General features: G+C 56.4%; 1 protein-coding gene across 2 annotated transcripts; it reads right to left on the bottom strand.

Moving 5' to 3' along the window:
- Nucleotides 1-13,746: 13,746 nt before the first annotated feature.
- On the bottom strand, nt 13,747-18,897 carry C1QB (complement C1q B chain). Of its 2 annotated transcripts, none has more exons than XM_030537808.1 (3): nt 18,808-18,897; nt 17,419-17,588; nt 13,747-15,748 (listed from the first exon to the last, which is right to left on the bottom strand). In XM_030537808.1, the coding sequence occupies exons 2-3, from the start codon at nt 17,573-17,575 to the stop codon at nt 15,177-15,179; spliced, it is 729 nt and encodes a 242-aa protein (XP_030393668.1). In that variant the 5' UTR covers nt 17,576-17,588; nt 18,808-18,897; the 3' UTR covers nt 13,747-15,176. The 2 variants fall into 2 exon arrangements, with proteins under 2 accessions (XP_030393668.1, XP_030393669.1); XM_030537809.1 differs by lacking the exon at nt 18,808-18,897 and adding an exon at nt 17,894-18,454.
- Nucleotides 18,898-19,781: the final 884 nt, after the last annotated feature.

The raw sequence follows: 19,781 nt of genomic DNA, 5'->3' as shown, positions 1-19,781 counted from the left end.
CTGTGTTCCCTGCATGGCACAGCTCATATTCACAACAGAGCCTTTTCCCTTCCTTATTGGTGAAGCCTGAGTTTTGTTACACAAGCAAAGTCCACCACTCACAACACCAGGGGAACCCCTCAGGCGGGGCACATCCTTCGCAGTTCCAAGACCCTTCTCTGAGTGTAGCATGGATAATGCTCCATTATCACATCACAACATCAACAAACAGCAGTGTAACGGGAGAGAATCACCCCTGCGGCGCCTCCAGCTGGAGTCCTGGGAATTAGCTCTTTTCTCAGCCTTGGAGCGCCCTCTGCAGGCTGACATCTCGCTGCCACTGGGGCCCCCCGTGTCCCTCCTGGACTCCGGTGCCCCGTTATCTGGGGTGCTGCCTCCTGGCAGTAACCCCTCACTCTCAGGGTCTCCCCTCCCCAGGGACCCCAACCCCCTAATCCGCCTTGCCTCAGCCGGTGGCTACTGCCAGTCAGCAATGAGCCCCTGCTCCCTGGGCAGACTGCAGGATAAGAGCAGTCATCACAGGCAAGGGGATAGGCCCTGCTGCCTTCCTCTACCACCCAGTACCTCAGGGGTGGGCCTAGGACCAGGCCCTGCAGCCTGGGGAGTCGCCAGCCTGGAGCTCCCCTGCTCCTCTGGCCTTTCCCCGGCCCTGCTTCACTCCCTTCCTCTAGACAGCCAGGCCCTGCCCCCTCCAAGACTGGAGAGACTAGCAGCCCTTTTATAAGGACCTGCTGTGCTCGGTTTGGGGCATGGCCCCAGCTGTGCCTCCTTTCCTAACCAGCCTGAGCTTTTCCTTACAGCCCCAGCCCTCTGCCAGGGCTGGCCTTAACCCTGTCAGGCCCGAGCGGGTAACCGCCCTGCTACAGGCAGCCAAATATCAGTTGGCGGCTCCTCCATGGGGCCGTGAGCACGGGCGTGTACTTGGCGCGGTTTACCCCTGTCCCGGACACCTGCCCCTTCTGCGGCGTGAGGGAGACCCTGGCGCATGTTTATTTAGAGTGCGCCAGGTTGCAGCCCCTACACCGGCTCCTCACAGCCATCCTCTTACGTTTCTGGTTACACTTTTCCCCTCACCTCCTTTTGTATGCACTCCCTATCCGTGGCCCCACGAAGTCCCGGGACCTCCTGGTCAACTTCCTCCTCGCCCTGGCGAAAAAGGCCATCCACGCGACCAGGGAGGGGAGGTTGGCCGACGGAGACTCCGGTGACTGTGGGGCTTGCTTCCGCTCCATGGTCCGATCACGCATCCGGGCGGAGTTCCTCTGGGCGGCGTCCACTGGCTCCCTTGACGCCTTCGAGGAGCAGTGGGCGCTGTCCGGGGTTCTCTGCTCGGTGTCCCCGTTAGGTTCCCTCATTCTGACCCTTTGACCTCACTCCTGTCCCTGTTCTTTTATTAGTTGTCCCCCGCACTCGGTGGGTTCTGTGGCCCTCTGGGTCCTCCCCTTAAGCTGGGGGAGGATCCTTTAGCGAAGCCCGCCCACTTCCCAGACACCCAATAGGTACAGGCAGCCAAAACACCAAAACCCAGAAGGTGGAAATATGGGTAAACAATATTATAATTCAGGTAAATGAAGCAGGCCAGAGCTGGCTTTTCCTCTTCTCCCCCGCAGAGGGAGCAGAGAACTCCATCCCTCCAGTTTTCTAGCCCTGGGGTTTCCATCTGTATTATTAGGGAAGGATCCTGGCAGTACTGCAGATCTCACCCCGTTCACTGGGAGACCCTCCTGCCAGGGGCTGTTGGCAGCAAGGGGGGCCAGATTCAATGTCTAGAGGTTCCTTCTCAAAATACAATTACATGGCCTGAGCCCCAACCCGGAAACCAGGGAAATGGAATACCTCTGGCATGCTCACCGGGCAATAATTCCCCACTCAGAAGCACTAGATCCGTTGTATGAAAAAGAAAACGTCATGGCAAGTGGGTGTGAGGGGGGACAGGGAATAAATGCAGGAAAGGCAGCAATAATGAATCAGCATGATCATTCATACAGATGTGTGTGTGTGTATAGACTGTATATGACACTCACAGGGTGTCTTGGCAATAGTCTTAAACCCAGTCCTGCCAACCCGGTGTAAGTGTCCAACAAGATGTGTTCCCACTTCCCTCTTCTGCTGCACCTGCCTTGGCTGTTTGTTGGCAGAATCCGGAGCTCAGGTGGGTCTGTCTGCAGTTCCTAGGGAAGTACTGCATCACCTGCTGCCAGGGCAGGGCTCTGCCTCCTGCCCCAGCCATCGTGATTACAGCTGTTACCCATTGCTGAATAGGGACCCTTCACTGGAGTTCTCGGCGGAGCTTCTGCCCCCACCTGCACGCAACGTCTCCAGTGGGAAGGAAGTCAGCGGCCTAGGATTTTATCTAAGTCCTTGCCACCAGCAATGTACCACCCTGCCGGCAAGAGCCCCCTTTTCTATCCTGGCTCTGTGCAGGCTCTGCAAGCCAGCGTGCCAGACTGCAGGCTCGTTAGGGGGGCCCTCACCCCAGCCCCATTTGAGGCACCTCTCTTGTCTTTCATTACCTGGCAGGGATAATAACTTTTACCCCCAAACTCAAAACGTAGCTGAATTTTGACCAAACTGTCCCATAAGAGCAGTACAAATCAAGTGTGGCCTTTCAGCTACCTCCCTCCTCTATGAGCCCCTGTCCGGCTGGAGCTGTCAAGCTGCTCAGAGCTGCTCTTCTCCCTTGTTCACCAGGAGCTGTCAACAGCAGGCCCTGGGTCTTCAGGCCACTGGTCATATAGTTGCACGGGCCCCATCCACCCCCAGAGTCCCTCTGACTTCAGGTGGCCTTCACACAGAGATAGCCACGCCGAAGGGTGCAACGTGCTAGCACAGGACACAGTGGGGGCTCAAGGTACCTGGTGGAGAGCCCTGGGAGACCCACAGGACAGGGGGATCATTACACTGCATTCCCCATCCTCACACCACGGGCCTCCCTGCAACCTGGGGGCCATAATCACAGATAATGATGCTGCCAGCTGGCATTTCCATAGAGGGTCTCACCTGTCCGTTTCAGCACATTGTGCACAGGCAAGTGCTGAGCTCTCCATTCGAGACAGGGACCTGAGTCACAAGGGCACCCCGGGGGTCACACAGCGAGTCAGAATCCAGGCGTTCAGGACTGTGAAGCTGAAGCCTGCCTGGGAGGGTGACGGTGAGAGGGCAGGGAAGGTGGTGGGAGCTCCCCAGTCTCTTCCTCCTGGCTTTCCTGCCCCTATGTGCCGCTCTAGCCTTGCACAGCTGATGGTGCAGTTACCTGACTCCCCAGGTGTTAGCACGCGGGCTCAGCAGGCCTGGCCAGTGTATCTGCTCACCCTGCTATTTCTCTCTCGACAATCCCCCAGCTCTGTCGCTTTCCCTCAGTTCTGGTCCACATCTACCCCTAGGTTCTTCACACACACAGCTCTGCCAACTCCCTTCCCTCCTTCTTTGCAGGGCCTCCCCTGCAATCTGCCTCCCCCACCCAGTGACGATGGCCCTCAGGCCCGACTTGCAGCTGCTATGCTGGGCCTGGGCTGGCTGGGAGACAAGGGATTGCTGCTCTGCTGTTCATTGATGTCCACTTGGGCAAGGCAGGCTGGGACTGAGGAGGCTGCAGGTCGGGATTGAGGGGCAATGGGAGAGCTGTGGGTGAAGGCCTCAGGACTGGAACAGCAGCAGGGCTGTGGGTTGTGATCAAGAGGCATCAGCAGAGCTCTGGAATGCCACGGTCATAGGGCAGAGCAAAGTGCATTGGCTGTGCATGTCAGGGAGTGCTCAAACCAAACAGAAAGCCACACCTTTTCAGAGGCTAAAGGTGCCTCCAGTCGCTGTTATTATCATGGGGCCAAGCAGCCCCAGCCGTGGGCCAGGCCCCCACTGTGCCAGACACTGGACGGATACAAAGAGACAGTCCTTGCCCCAAAGAGCTGACAATCTGAACACAAGCCAAGAGCCAAGAAATGGACACAAACAAACTGAGAGGCGAGTACAAGGCAACAGGGAGACAATGTTGGTCCATGGCCTCCTCACACCAGGCAGCCTAACTGTTGTCCAGGTTTTCGTAGGCATCATTACAAAGGACAGTTTGAAGGAGGCTCATGAGGTGGCTTAGTGGCTACTTACAGGGAGCTCCTCCCAGACATGAGGAACAGAGAAAGCACAAAGGTGCTTGTTTGAAAATTTAAGAAGTGGGCGATGGACGTTGGCATTATGGGCTGATGGAAGGTGAGAGTTGGCAACTCGATAGCTAATGAGAGATGATAGGTAGGTGGGAAAATGAAGGCAGCTATAAAAAATATTAAAATATGTAAAAAATGGAAGAAAGGGTAAGATGATACTAATGAACAGAAACCAGAAAGTAGGAATTGTAGAGAAGTGATAAGGGAACCAAAGAGAACTCCAAGGCCAATTCTAAGGACAATAAGAAGGATGTTTTTTTAAAAGTATATTAGGAACAATAAAGAATCTTTAAAATGGTATTGATCCATTACTAGATGCAAAATGCTAGAATTATCAATAATAATGAAGAAAAGGCAGAAGTGTGCAATAAATATTTCAGTTCTGTATTTGAAGGAAAAAACAGATGATGTAGTCATGTCATATGATAAATTTTTTCATTCTACTAATATGTCAAGAGGTTGTTAAATCGAAGCTACTAACGTTAGACATTTTAAAATCAGCAGGGCCAGATAACTTGCATCTAAGAGTTTTAAAAGAGCTGGCTGAGGAGCTCACTAGACCATTGATGTTGATTTTCAATAAGTTTGAAAACACTGTGGAGGCTCCAGAAGACTGGAAGAAAGCTAATGTTGTGCCAATACTTTAAAAGGGATGACCTGGTAATATAGACCTGTCACTTTGGCATAGACCCCAAAGAAAATAGGTCAGCTGATACAGGACTTGACTGATAAAGAATTAAAGGAGGGTAATATAATTAATGCCAATCAATAAGGCTTTATGGAAAGTAGATCCTGTCAAACAAACTTGATATTTTTTTGATGAAATTGGTTGATAAAGGTAATAGTTTTGATGTAATATACTTAAACTTCTGTAATAGGGTAGTTATTACTACCTCATTACAGAACTGGAAAGATATAAAATTAAAATGGAGCATATTAAATGGGTTAAAAGCTGGCTAACTGATAGGTCTCAAAATGTAATTGTAAACAGGGAACCACCATCAAAGGGATGTGTATTTCTGGTGGAGTCCAACAGGGATTGGTTCTTGGCGCTGTGCTGTTTAACATTTTTATCAGTGATCTGGAAGAAAACAGAATCAGTGATCAAGTTTGCAGATGTCACACAAATTGGGTGAGTGAAATAACAAAGAGGACAGACCGAGCTGGATTGGTTGGTAAACTGGGTGCAAGCAAACAGTATGAGCTTTAATGTCACTAAATGTAAATATACACATCTAGGAACAGAGAATGCAGGCCATACTTCCAGGCTCTGGGACTTTATCCTGGGAAGTGGTGACTCTGAAAAAGGTTTGGGGATTCATAGATTCTAAGGCCACTGTGATGACCTCTCGAGGTCCCTTCCAGTCCTAGAGTCTATGAGTCTATCTGGCCTAGCCTCCTGTATAACACCGGTCAGAGACCTTCCCCAGAATAATTCCTAGAGCAGAACTTTCTGGAAAAAACATCCACTCTTGATTTTAAAATGGCTGGTGATGGAGAATCCACCCCAATCCTTGGCAAATTGTTCCAATAGTTAATTACCCTCCCTGTTAAAAATGTATGCCTTATTTCCAGTCTGAATTTGTCTGGCTTCAACTTCCAGCCATTGGATCATGTTAAACCTCTCTCTGCTGGTTTGACCAGCCCATTATTAAATATTTGTTCCCCATCTAGGTACTGATAGACTGGGACCAAGTCACTCCCTCACCTTCTTTGTTAAGCTAAGTAGATGGAGCTCCTTGAGTCTATCACTGTCAGGTTTTCTAATCCTCTAATCATTCTCGTGGCTCTTCTCTGAACCTCCTCCAAGTTATCAACATCTTTCTTGAATGGCGGACACAAAGACTGGGCACAGGATGCCAGCAGTGGTCACACCAGGGCCAAATACAGAGGTAAAATAACCTCCCCTCTCCTACTCAAGAATCCCTTGTTTATGCATCCCCTGATGATGAGCACTTTTGTTCAGCGGATGGGGGTGGATAACGAGCTGAACAGCTAACAGCCCAGGGACACATATACCCCAGTAGAGCTGACAGCCCCGGGGACACATATACCCTAGTACAGCTGACAGCCCGGGGACACGTATACCCCAATACAGCTAAACCCTGGGGATTATTTTGCCCCATAACTGTGGGTTCGCCCTAGCTAAAGGTCCAGCCGATGAGGAGGCCTTTTGTCTCTAGGTGGATTACGGCAAACTCCTGGTGTTGTTGCACCCGAAAGTACCATGGGCTCAGGATCCGCAGAACGAACAGGTGAAGAGGTGGTATCAGCTCGTGCTGTGCAAAGGGGTATCTCAGCCCCTGGCAGTAATGGAGGAGAACAGTCAGGAACAGGTGATTCGTGATTTGGTGTCTCACCAGAAGAGGTGAAGTCAGACCACTCAATTGCAGATGTGTCCTGAGGACTGGCATGACCTGGCAACAGCTGATCTACATGTCGCCGCCAGGTAAGATTCTCTGCAGTCTGGACTGTGTAGGAAACAGGTCCTGTTTGAGTGATGATTCTGGCAGGGACCCATTTAGCTCTGGAAGTATAATTCCGAGCCAAAACTGGCTGTCCTGGGCTAAAGGTTCGGTCTTTTGCTCTGGGTGCCCATCTGATGACTTGATATTGCTGCTGATGTTGCACAATTTGTCGGGGTTCAGCAGGTTTCAGCAGATCAAAGCAAGGGCACAGCTGTCGTCTCATTAGAAAGGCCGGGGATGCCTGGGTCGTAGCATGAGGTGTGTTTCTGTAGGAAAGTAAGAAGGTATCCAGACGCTTTTGAATGGAGTGTTGTCCTCTTGCTGATTTCAAAGTGTGTTTCATTGTCTGCACAAATCTTTCAGCTAATCCATTGGTGGATGGATGATATGGTGCTGACGTGATGTGGTGTATCCCATTTGCCTTCATAAAATTTTGAAACTCCTGAGAGACGAACAGCGGTCCGTTGTCGCTCACAAGTTGTTCTGGCAGACCGAAATGACTAAAGAGTCCCTGTAGTTTTTGGATAGTACTCTCTGCAGTAGTGGACTGTATTGTAGAGACTTCTGGCCATTTAGAATGGGCATCTACTGCCACCAAGAACATGCTTCCTTCAAGGAGGCCAGCGAAGTCAATGTGAATACATTGCCACGGGTTTTCAGGCCAGCCCCATGGGTGTAGGGGTGCCCACTGGGGTGCATTCCTCACATCCTGACATAACATACAAACTTTTGCCTTCTCTTCAATAGCACTATCCAATCCAGGCCACCAAAAATAGCTTAGTGCAATTTCCTTCATGCGCACTATTCCACAGTGACCGGAATGTAGCTGTTCTAACATCTGTGATCTCAGCGGCGGTGGAATAATGACACGTCTCCCCCACAGCAAACAACTAGATTGGACCGATAACTCCGTCCTCCTGGACATATAGGTAACAAGGTCGGGTGAGACCGGAGAGGTTTGTCGAGATTTTCCATGCATCACCAGGTCCATAACTTGGGACAATACTGGGTCAACGCGAGTTGCCTTCTTTATCTGAGTAGCAGTGATGGGTGTATTCTCTACCTGTTCAAAGTAGAAGATTTCCTTTTGGGCACTATCTTGATGTTTGACCGGCAAAGGCAACCTTGAGTGGCCATCTGCATTGCCGTGCAGAGTGGATTTCCAATATTTGATTTCATGTGTGGCTGCTGGAGCTGTGGGCAGGATTCAAAGGGCTCTGGGCTGCCTGCTGCGGTGGGGAGCTCAAAGCCCTTTAAATCCCTGCCACGGAAGCCGGTGCGGTCCGGCATGGTGTACTGGCTCTTCCCGGTATGCTGGACCGGACCGGCTTACTTTCACTCTGTACATGTGTCACCTAGCCTTTCGGCTGTAGTTGGGATACAAATGTTCCCAGGACTCTCAGGTGTAGTAGGGGTATGTGTTTCCCTGGGGCTGTTGGCTGAAGTGAGGCAATATGTGTCCTCTGGTTTGTCAACAGTACTAGGAGTATATGTGTCCCCAGGGCTGTCATCTGTACTGGGGTATATGTGTCCCCCGGGCTGTCAGCCGTACTAGGGGTATATGTGTCCCCAGGGCTGTCAGCTGTACTGGGGAATATGTGTCCCCGGGCTGTCAGCTGTATTGGGGTATATGTGTCCCCCAGGCTGTCAGCCGTACTAGGGGTATATGTGTCCCTGGGCTGTCAGCTGTTCTGGAGGTATATGTGTCCCCAGGACTGTCAGCTCTACTGGGGTATATGTGTCCCCGGGCTGTTAGCCGTACTGGGGTATATGTGTCCCCGGGCTGTTAGCCATACTGAGATATGTGTGTCCCCAGGGCTGTCAGCCGTACTAGGGGTATATGTGTCCCCGGGCTGTTAGCTGTATTGGGGTATATGTATCCCCAGGCTGTCAGCTGTACTAGGGTATATGTGTCCCCAGGGCTGTCAGCTGTTTTGGGGGTATATGTGTCCCTGGGCTGTCAGCTGTACTAGGGTATATGTGTCCCTGGGCTGTTAGCTGTAGTGGGGTATATGTGTCCCCAGCGCTCTCAGCTGTACTGGGGGTATATGTGTTCCTGGGCTGTCAGCTGTACTGGGGTATATGTGTCTCTGAACTGTGAGCTCTACTGGGGTATATGTATCCCCAGGGCTGTCAGCTATACTGGGGGTATATGTGTCCCTGGGCTGTCAGCTGTATTGGGGTATATGTGTCCCCAGGGCTGTCAGCTGTACTGGGGGTATATGTGTCCCTGGGCTGTCAGCTGTACTGGGGTATATGTGTCCCCCGGGCTGTTAGCCGTACTAGCATATATGTGTCCTCAGGGCTGTCAGCTGTATTGGGGGTATATGTCCCTGGGCTGTCAGTTGTTCTGGGGTATATGTGTCCTCAGGGCTGTCAGCTGTATTGGAGTATATGTGTCCCCAGGGCTGTCAGCTGTACTAGGGTATATGTGTCCCCAGGGCTGTCAGCTGTACTAGGGGTATATGTGTCACTGGGTTGTCAGCTCTACTGGGGTACATGTGTCCCTGGGTTGTCAGCTGTACTAGGGTATATGTGTCCCCAGGGCTGTGTGATGGAGTAGGGGCTGTCTGTGTGGGGGATGAGAGAGCCGGGGATGTCTTTAGGTGAGGGACAGGATCTTTAAGCCTGTAACCTGAGCCAGGTAGGAGGGAGGGGGTTAGCACCTTGGCCTGGGAAGCTGGACAAAGGAATCGGCTGGCTGGAGGAGGGGCAGTTCAGTTTAGGTTTTGGGCTGGGTGAGAGGAATTCAGGGGATCCTATGCTGGACCCAAGCACCCTGAAACTCCAGAGGGACTCGATTAAGGGGTCCTGACTGTGCCTGCAAGCTCTGCTGTAACCTGCACTCCTGTTGTCCAATAAACCTTCTGTTTTACTGGCTGGCTGAGAGTCACTGTGGGTCCCAGGAAGAGGGGTGCCGGAACGGACTCCCTCACACTCCGTGACAGGCTGTCAGCTGTACTGGGGTATATGTGTCCCAGGGCTGTCAGCTGTATTGGGGTATATGTGTCCCTGGGCTGTCAGCTGTACTAGGGTATATATGTCCCCACGGCTGTCAGCTGTATTGGGGGTATATGTGTCCCCAGGGCTGTCAGCTCTACTGGGCTATATGTGTCCCTGGTCTGTCAGCTGTACTAGGGTATATGTGTCCCCAGGGCTGTCAGCTGTATTGGGGGTATATGTGTCCACAGGGCTGTTAGCCGTACTAGGGTATATGTGTCCCCACGGCTGTCAGCTGTATTGGGGGTATATGTGTCCCCAGGGCTGTCAGCTCTACTGGGCTATATGTGTCCCTGGTCTGTCAGCTGTACTAGGGTATATGTGTCCCCAGGGCTGTCAGCTGTATTGGGGGTATATGTGTCCCCAGGGCTGTTAGCCGTACTAGGGTATATGTGTCCCCAGGGCTGTCAGCTGTATTGGGGGTATATGTGTCCCTGGGCTGGCAGCTGTACATGGGTATATGTGTCCCCGGGCTGTTAGCCGTACTGGGGTATATGTGTCCCCAGGGCTGTCAGCTGTACTAGGGTATATGTGTCCCCAGGGCTGTCAGTTGTACTGGGGTATATGTGTCCTTGGGCTGTCAGCTGTACTGGGGTATATGTGTCCCCAGGGCTGTCAGCTTTACTGGGATATATGTGTCCCTGGGCTGTCAGGTTTCCTGGGGCCAGTGGCTTGTTGCTTTGGCTTGGATGAGGATGTATTGGATGTAAGTGGCCAAGTCTGAACCCCACCTTTGGATCTGAGTCGTCTCTGGAAGTAGATGCTGTTTCCCCAGTGCTCTAGGGAGGGTGGCTGGGATCCCTGAGGACTCTGGCGGGCTGTGTTTGATTGCTGGACACAGGCACTGAAGTTTCACACTGAGAGATGCTGTCCCACCCCTGTGGGCCCGCAGGGAGCCGGGTGGCTGGAGCTCTGCTCAGGGGTGTATAGTGTGGGTACAAAGAGCTGGTTCTTGCCAGTCCTCAGAGATCCAGGCACTTGTGAGCATTCCTCAGCATGGCTTCCCAACCCTTCTTAGCTCCATTTCACAGACACTGAGCGAGGCAGGGACTTTCCCAGGGTCACCCAGACAGTCAGTGACGGAGGCAGGAACAGACCCGGTTTCCTGACGCACCATGCTCGGCCTGAATCCTGGCGCCCTGTGTGACGCAGTAGGGACAGTCTGCATGGGGGATGGGAGAGCAGGGGGTGACTTTAGGTGAGGGACAGGACCTGAGCCTGTAACCTGAGCCAGGAAGGGGGGTGGGGGGAGTCAACACCTTTGCCCAGGAAGCTGGACAAAGGAAGAGAGCCCGCTGGAGAGGTTTTTAGTTTCAGTTTTGAGCTGGCTGGGAAGAGGCAGGGAACCCCAAGTCTGGGATCCTTGCCCCCCAGAGGGACCTGGCTGAGGGGTCCTGGTTGTACCTACAAGCCCTGCTTGGGACTGTGTTCCTGTCGTCTAATAAACCTTCTGTCTTACTGGCTGGCTGAGAGTGACTGTGAATCACAGGAAGTGGGGGCTGCAGGGCCCGGACTCCCCCACACTCCGTGACACCTTGATCCCCGTGTGATCATTGACACTGGTGGAAGCGGCTGTGCAATACTGCCCACTGATGGGACGACGCTGCATGCTCCCTCTGCACTCCTTTTGTCCTGGTGTAAATCAGGCCCGTGGGGCCAGGCAGGGCTGACCTTAGCCACAGGTGATCTCGCAAAGGAGGGGGGGCATGTCTGGGGATGTGTTTCCATAACACCAGGGCAGAATGAACAAGGGGAGGAAGGGAAGGAGTCTCCCGAAGCGGCTGAGCAGCGCCAGGGCCTTTAACCCCTGCACCACCGGCTCCTGCTGGGCATGGCGGTGTCTGGAGTCCACACCCTGGTGCCTGTACCAAATGTGCCAGATGCGCCCCAGCACCTCCACAGCTCCAGAGCCCCCAGAGCTCAGGCCACACTCAAGGCCATTGCCCACAGAATGACATGTGATGACAGTATCTATCACAGAGCCAGGAATGGGCAGCACCCAGCACTCTACCATCCCCCACCACCATGCAGCATCCAGCACCCTACCATCCCCCAGCAGCCACACAGCATCCAGCGCCCTACCATCCCCCACAGCCATGCAGCACCCAGCACCCTACATCTCCCACAGCCATGCAGTACCCAGCTCCCTACCATCCCCCACAGCCATGCAGCACCCAGCACCCTACCGTCCCCCACCACCATGCAGCACCCAGCACCTTACCATCTCCCACAGCCATGCAGTACCCAGCTCCCTACCATCCCCCACAGCCATGCAGCACCCAGCACCCTACCGTCCCCCACCGCCATGCAGCACCCAGCACCTTACCATCCCCCACAGCCATGCAGTACCCAGCACCCTACCATCCCCCAATGGCCACACAGCAACCAGCACCCTACATCCCCCACAGCCATGCAGCACCCAGCACCCTACCGTCCCCCACCACCATGCAGCACCCAGCACCTTACCATCTCCCACAGCCATGCAGTACCCAGCTCCCTACCATCCCCCACAGCCATGCAGCACCCAGCACCCTACCGTCCCCCACCGCCATGCAGCACCCAGCACCTTACCATCCCCCACAGCCATGCAGTACCCAGCACCCTACCATCCCCCAATGGCCACACAGCAACCAGCACCCTACATCCCCCACAGCCATGCAGTACCCAGCACCCTACCATCCCCCAACGGCCACACAGCATCCAGCTCCCTACCATCCCCCAACGGCCACACAGCATCCAGCTCCCTACCATCCCCCCATAGCCATGCAGTACACAGCACCCTACCATCCCCCACAGCCATGCAATATCCAGCACCCTACTATCTCCCACCGCCATGCAGCATCCAGTACCCTACATCCCCCACAACCATGCAGCATCCAGCACCCTACCATCCCCCAACGGCCACACAGCATCCAGCTCCCTACCATCCCCCCACAGCCACACAGCATCCAGCACGCTACCATCCCCCACAGCCATGCAGCATCCAGCACCCTACTATCTCCCACCGCCATGCAGCATCCAGTACCCTACATCCCCCACAACCATGCAGCATCCAGCACCCTACCATCCCCCAACGGCCACACAGCACCCAGCGCCCTACCATCCCCCAACGGCCACACAGCATCCAGCTCCCTACCATCCCCCCATAGCCATGTAGCACCCAGCATCCTACCATCCCCCACAGCCATGCAGCATCCAGCTCCCTACCATCCCCCCACAGCCACACAGCATCCAGCACGCTACCATCCCCCACTGGCATGCAGCACCCAGCACCTTACCATCCCCCTACAGCCATGCAGTACCCAGCACCCTACCATCCCCCAACGGCCACACAGCACCCAGCGCCCTACCATCCCCCAACGGCCACACAGCATCCAGCTCCCTACCATCCCCCCATAGCCATGTAGCACCCAGCATCCTACCATCCCCCACAGCCATGCAGCATCCAGCACCCTACCATCCCCCACAGCCATGCAGTACCCAGTACCCTACCATCCCCCAATGGCCACAAAGCAACCAGCACCCTACATCCCCCACAGCCATGCAGTACCCAGCACCCTACCATCCCCCACAGCCATGCAGTACCCAGCACCCTACATCCCCCACAGCCACACAGCATCCAGCACGCTACCATCCCCCAATGGCCACACAGCAACCAGCACCCTACATCCCCCACAGCCATGCAGCACCCAGCACCTTACCATCCCCCACAGCCATGCAGTACCCAGTACCCTACCATCCCCCAATGGCCACACAGCAACCAGCACCCTACATCCCCCACAGCCATGCAGTACCCAGCACCCTACCATCCCCCACAGCCATGCAGTACCCAGCACCCTACATCCCCCACAGCCATGCAGCATCCAGCACCCTACCATCCCCCACAGCCACCCAGCACCCAGCACCCTACCATCCCCCACAGCCACGCAGCACCCAGAACGTTCCCAGCACTAAATGCTCTGCAGCCTTAGCTGTTGCTGTTTGGCTGGGATCAGCCCCTGCTGCGTTTGCTGAGCCCCGTGCTGGTGGCTGGCCAGGACTCCCCCCACCTTCGCTGGGCTGCCCCAGACCACCCCAGCAGCACTGGCAGGCGATTTGTTAATTAAAACAGAACAAGAAAATCAATAGCAGACATCAAGTTTATTGGCTGTCTGCTGGGCAGGGCCCGGCTGAGGGCCTGAGAGCACGTGAGCATGCTCAGGCCTGGCGAGCACTAGCCCCAAGGGACAGCAAGCAGCTGCTGGAGCCAAGAAGGCAGGTGTCTGGAGTGGGGCTGGCTAGGATGAAGGTGTCCTTGCTGGAGGTCTCCTCCTTGCCACAGGCTGCATCATGGCAGCTGCAGGGGATCAGGCTCTGACTAGCCTGGCTTGGAAGGGAGAGTGCAGATCTCGGATTGCTCCTGAAGGATCATCTCCCTAGAGCTGGGGCTGGGGCCGGGGCCTTCGGTCTGACCCCATCGGCCCCACAGCACCGGTGCTGCAGTGAGCAGGCCAGAGTGGCTTGCAGCCGGGCATCCCCCGGGAGAGGATGGTGAGCGCTTCCACTGCATCCCAATGTTTGTCTCTTGGGGCTGGGCTGGGCTCCCATGATTCTCCAGCATGGGAATCCTTGGCTATAGAATTAATGCTGGGGAATCCCCACTGCTGTGACAGGGACCCCCACTTGGCTGGGATTCCCCAGGCCAACCATCACACTGAGTCGTCCTGCAGGGGCTGGTGCTTTGCTCATTTTAAAGGGCTTGTGTCCCCCTCCCCCGGCATGCAGAAGCTATGTGAAAGCTATGGGCTGGGAGAGGAGGGGGCTGGTCCCCTGGGAGAGAGGTTTGACGCCCTAAGCAGGAGGGCAGCTGCCCTCTCACCTGCTGGGGAGGAACTTTGTCCTGGCCCAGAGGTGCCCCAGGCCCAAGGCAAGGATGTGGTGCCCCGGGACCCCCAACATCTGTCCACAAAGGGGACATTTATTCATCTGAAGGCCCATGTGGAGTAAAGCTCGGTCTGCTCTGACACACTGGGTGGGGCTGGAGCTCAAGGCATCCCTGCTCCGCACGGCTCCTTGGCCCCAAACACAGAGGAGACACGTTGCCCATTTTCACTCTCCTGGGGTTCTGGCCCCTGGGCTCAGGTGCTGCTGAGCTCGGGGGTCCTTCGGTGGCAGTGACATGCCAGCCCCAGGGACAAGGGGCTCTTGGCAGTGCATGTGGTAACCGGCACCATGTGCCAAGCACTGAGGAAGTGCAGCCTTGGGATCCACGGGTGCTTTCCAGGGATTCAGGAACACAGAATGGGTCTCCCGGGGCTGGGCCTCCCTTGTTGTGGGTTCTCTGCCAGGGGGCTGCGTGCTGGGTGGGGCTGAAGCTGGCTCTGCACCAGGGGTGGGACGGGCAGCACCGAGGCAGCTCTGTGTGGGGACGGAGCCAGGGCCCTGCTGCTGGGGAAAGCACTTCATGTATCAATGGGCTGCAGCCTGGAAGCTTGTGCAAGCATGTTGCACTTGGGGGTGACATGCGGGGAGCACATGGGAGAGTGGGTGCTGGGGCAGCGTCTGCAGGCTGCTAGGCCTCGGGGAAGAGCAGGAACCCCGAGAAGATGCTGTCAGCCCCTTCGATCCCCACCAGGGAATTCTTCTCGGTGGGCTCCAGCCACACGGACTCCTCTGCCTGCAGCCGCAGCACCACTCCCCCGGTGGTGACCTGGTAGACGTTGTGCACGTAGTCGCAGAAGGTCACCACCTTCTCCCCCTTTGTGCCCAGGCCCTTCTTGATGTTGATGCACAAGTTGCCCCTGGAGGTGAGGTGGTAGGTGAAGTAGTAGAGGCCTGGGATCTTGCAGGTGAACCGGCCGTACCTGTTCTCGTAGTGCCCGTTCTCGTTGGTGATGATACGGTCGAAGCGGATGGGTTGGTCCCGGCGTGGCAGCATGCTAATGGTCCTGGCAGCTGAGAAGGCAGACCTGAGGGTGGTCTTGAAGTCCCCAGATTCACCCATTGGCCCAGGAGGACCCGTGGGGCCTGGAGAGCCCTTGGAGCCGACAGGGCCTTTGGGGCCGACTTTGCCGGGGTGTCCGGGGCTCCCCGGCTCTCCTTTCTCCCCCAGCTCCATTTCATCGTCCACCCGCCCTGGGGGACCTAGAGAACAAGAAAAGAAGACTCATAAGGGGAAGGCTCACAGGGCTCTGTTCTCGTTCCTCATCTTATCACTGGCAGGTTCATCGCTTCGCTGCTGAGCCCAGAGCTCAGCGTAGGATGTTCCACCAAAGCCACGTGACCAGCTCAGGGCCGGTGGACGATGGAGCCCTTCTCCAGTCTTTCTGTGCCAGAAAGTCCTCCACCCACAGCACAGGGACACTGGTGCCAGCTGAGACCCCTGCTTCTCGCACAGGGAGGTGGAGGTCTGCGAGATGGATTCCCAAATCCCTTCTGGGAATTTGCTTCCCCACGGAGGGCCTGTGTGTGTCGGCCCTTCAGGCTGTGCCCACGTGGGCACTATGTTCACAGGCACTGCGAGTTGCAGCCCACAGGGCGCCCCTTGCAGGACGTGTGCTGGCGAGGGCTGTCCCCGGGGCGGGTCCCTGGGTTGTCTAGCACAGGCAGACTGCAGGCTGCAGAACCTGCGCAGAGGAGATGTGCTCTGGGTGTGAGGCGAGTGCAGATGCCACGCTGCACTTGGTGAACTGAGTGAACGCCCTCCTTCGAATGGGCTGACAGCAGGGGCAGCAGCACGAGGGCTGAGGAGCTGGCTAGGCTCAGCCTGCACAAGGCTGCGTCTGCACCACCATTTTCTCATGAAAACTTGCCCCCATTGCGGCTACCATGGGTGATGCGTGAACCGCCCGTTAGGGGAGGCTAGCCCCCTGCCCCACTCCTTCTGCCTGAGTCCCTGCCTCTTCCACCCACTGGGGCCAGAGAAGCTCCAAACCCCCCATTGCAGCCAGAGAAGCCCCAGCATTCCCATCCCAGCTGCCCCGAGTCCCAGCCTGCCTCAGCCATCCCAAGTCCTGACCTGAGCCACGGGCCGCCAGCTGGCCTGAGCCGCCCAAGCCATGGGCCACCATCTCGCCCACCCAAGCCCCTGGCCTGCTGGCCTGCCTGCCTGAACCCCCACCGGTTTCGAGGGAGAGGCGGAGCTAGGATGGGAAGAGGAGAAGTGTGGGCAGGGCTATGGGGGAAGAGCAGGACGCAGGAGCAGGGCCTCAGGGCCAGTGCTCCGAAGGCGGCAGGCCAGCGGTGTGCCTCCAGAGGGAGGTGGGCCACATCCTGTTTGGGGAGGCTTAGCCTCCCCGGCCTATTCTACCCACTGCCCATGGCTGCCACCCGTGTAGCACTGATAGCAACGCCCTCACTTTCCTGCCTGAGGTACAGCGCTCTGCCGTTTCTGTATGGCAGGCACCCTTCTGTCTGTGCTCGAAGCTCCTCCCTTGCACCCCTCTGTGTCCAGCCCCATTCCTGCTCCCCTGCACCGGGGATCCCGTCTCCCAGACACCTCCCCTCTTCCCTTTCTCTCCAACCAGCCCAGAGCCCCACCTTTCCCCTGGTGCTCCCCTCTTAGCCCGGGAGCAAGGAGGGTCGTATTCCTTGCACCTGTGGCTGGCTGGTTCCTGCATTGGAAAGGTGCAAACCATTTGCTTCCAGCAATGCATCCTCCTGGCTGAGAGCAGCAAGGGCCAGGCTCTCTGGACAGGCACTAACAGCTAACACCAGGAATTGTGCTTTACCCCGAAAGGGCCTTTAGGGGGTTGCAGTCATCCCGATAGCACCGCTCTCGCCCAGGGCTCTGCCTGCTCCCACCTCCTTCTTACCTTTCTCTCCCTTTGGGCCATCCACTCCATCTTTGCCGTTGGAGCCCGGCTGTCCTGGTACGCCCGGAATGCCTGGGATGGCGGCGTGGCCCTGGCACCTATCGGCGCTGGCCAGGGGGACTGCAGCCAGGCAGAACAGCACGGCCCACAGCATCATGTCGGCACCAGCGCTGGAGAGAGCAGAGAGACGCAGCACAGCTCACAGGGCAGCACAGGGGTGATGGGCTGTCAACCGGCAAGTGGGCTGGGCAGAGGGCTGGGGAGCAGGCTGCCAGGAACAGCGCGGCCCTAGGGCACCGCGCCATGAGGACATTCTGCCAGTACTAGGGACAGCAGAGGGGCAAAGTCCACAACAGGGACTGCTCCAAGGAAAAGCTGCAATCTCAAGTCCTCCCCCTGACACCCCACTCTCTTTGATGGAGCTGTCTCTGGATGAGTGGGAAGAGATTGCCCCCCGGACAGCACATCTCCTCACCTCCCCAGATGAGAACAGCCTCAAGGCTCAGGCACCAGCTGCCCAGTCCCCAAGCTGCTGGGGCAGCGCAGGCTTCAACCCCACGCCCAGCTGCAGGGGCTGCACAAGGGAGACAAGAGGAGCAGCAAAGCCTTTGGTGTTTGCAGAGTGTCTGTGGAAGGGACAGGGAGAGTGGCATGCGCTGCTCTCATATGCACGCCTCACCCAGCTCAGGTCAAATCCTGCTCCAGCTCCCACTGCTCTGAGATCCTGCTGGCTCCACCGGCTGCAAGGAAGAACTGAAATCCCCAACCAGCCACAGAACCAAAACATTTGGGGCCAGTCCTTGCTCTGAAAACCATCTGGTCTCCAGGACTCTGTCCTGCCGTGGGGCTTCTCCCCTGGAGCCTGTTCCACATGCTCACGGGCTGTCTCATCAGGCCCTGAGCTGAACTGCCTGCATCAGTGCGCCAGTCTCTCCAGTTCTCTCTCCCTGTCCTGTCCGAGCCATTTGTGACCGTGACTTGCGCACTGGGCACACTGGACAGGAATTATTTCAGGGCAGGTCTCCGGCCTGTGTTAGTCAGGTCAGACTAGATGATCTCAATGGTCCTAGCTGGCCTTGGAATCTCGGAATCTCCTGGTCCTACAGCCCAAGAGCCCAGCACTGTATAAGCCAGACACCAAACACTGCAACATCAGGAGCAGCTTCTGGGCAAGGTTAGCTTGGCTGGGAACGCATGGCTGGGGCAGGGAGCTCAGAGCAGGGCCACAGCTCAGAGCGGAGTCTGCTCTAGAGCCCATAGGGAGCTGGGTGCAGAGAGGGTTCTGGTGCCCCGGCAGCCCCTTAGGGACTCAGGTCTGTCCAGGCGCCTGGCTCGTTCGTGGCTATTGAGGAATCGGGCGCCCGTGACACCGTGCGGGATCTCTCTTACCTTGCAGTGTCCTGCAGCAGTGAGGCCGGGCACGTCTCAGTCCAGCTTGGCAGTGACCCTGCGGAGGGAAAGCAGAAGTTTGCGTGAGCAGAGAAAGGCTGGGCAAGAAGAGGAACTGGCCACATCCCTTTTTTATCGTTGGCTCTGGCCCTTCTGCACTCTGGCGCTTTCACATCCCCCACCGCCCCGCTCCGAGCTGACCACAGGCTCTTTCTGCAGGCTCAGCAGGACCCCCGGTGCCTGAGCCCTGCAGGGAGACTGGGAGTGGCTGGGCCAGAGCCTCTGGCTGTCAGCAGCTCTTGGCCTGAGCCCGAGAAAGTGCTGCTCTCGGTGGGTCTGTTCTCGCTGGGGTACGTGTCCTCACCTGCCCTTAGCAGGAACTCCCCAGGACTGTGCCTCCAGAGGCTGCTAAGATCCAACTCCACCCGGCCTCCCTGAGTCCCCACTCTGAAAACCCAGAGCAGCTGGGCAGTCTCTGTGTTTTCGCCCTGGTGACAGGGAGCTGGTTTGGGGGCATTGTGGGAATGAGGGTCACTCATGGGCACCCAGCCTTTTGCCCTGCGGCTGCATGTGAAGGTGTCTCTAACTTCCTGTTGGCATTGTGCAGTCAGAGCCCCCGCCCTGGTCAAAGAAAACACTCCAGTGGGCGTCCATGGGGCGAGGATCTGGCCCCACTCATTGGTGCTGCTGGGACCCACTAACCCGGGCCAGATGAGACATGGTCTGGGAGACGTGTTGGTGCTGAGATCCCAGGGCTGCACTTGTTTCCAAGGGTCCATGTGAGTGTGAGGGCGCCGGAGCGGCTGTAACCCCCCCACCCCCCGCCAGCCCGCCATCTCCCTTGGATCCCTGGCGCTGCCCAGCCTGCCTAGGCTCCCCCGCTCCTCCCCAAGCCTCCCTGAGCTAGCCCCCGTGTTCCAGGGAATCACCTGGGCCAATGCTGAGGCAGAGAAGCAGCTTGCAGGGAGGCAAAT

Source organism: Gopherus evgoodei, chromosome 18 (genome assembly GCF_007399415.2).
Source record: "Gopherus evgoodei ecotype Sinaloan lineage chromosome 18, rGopEvg1_v1.p, whole genome shotgun sequence".
In the NCBI taxonomy this organism is placed as follows: domain Eukaryota; kingdom Metazoa; phylum Chordata; order Testudines; family Testudinidae; genus Gopherus; species Gopherus evgoodei.
The sequence above is the reverse complement of the archived record's forward strand: the minus strand, read 5'-3'. Positions and strand labels throughout refer to the sequence as shown.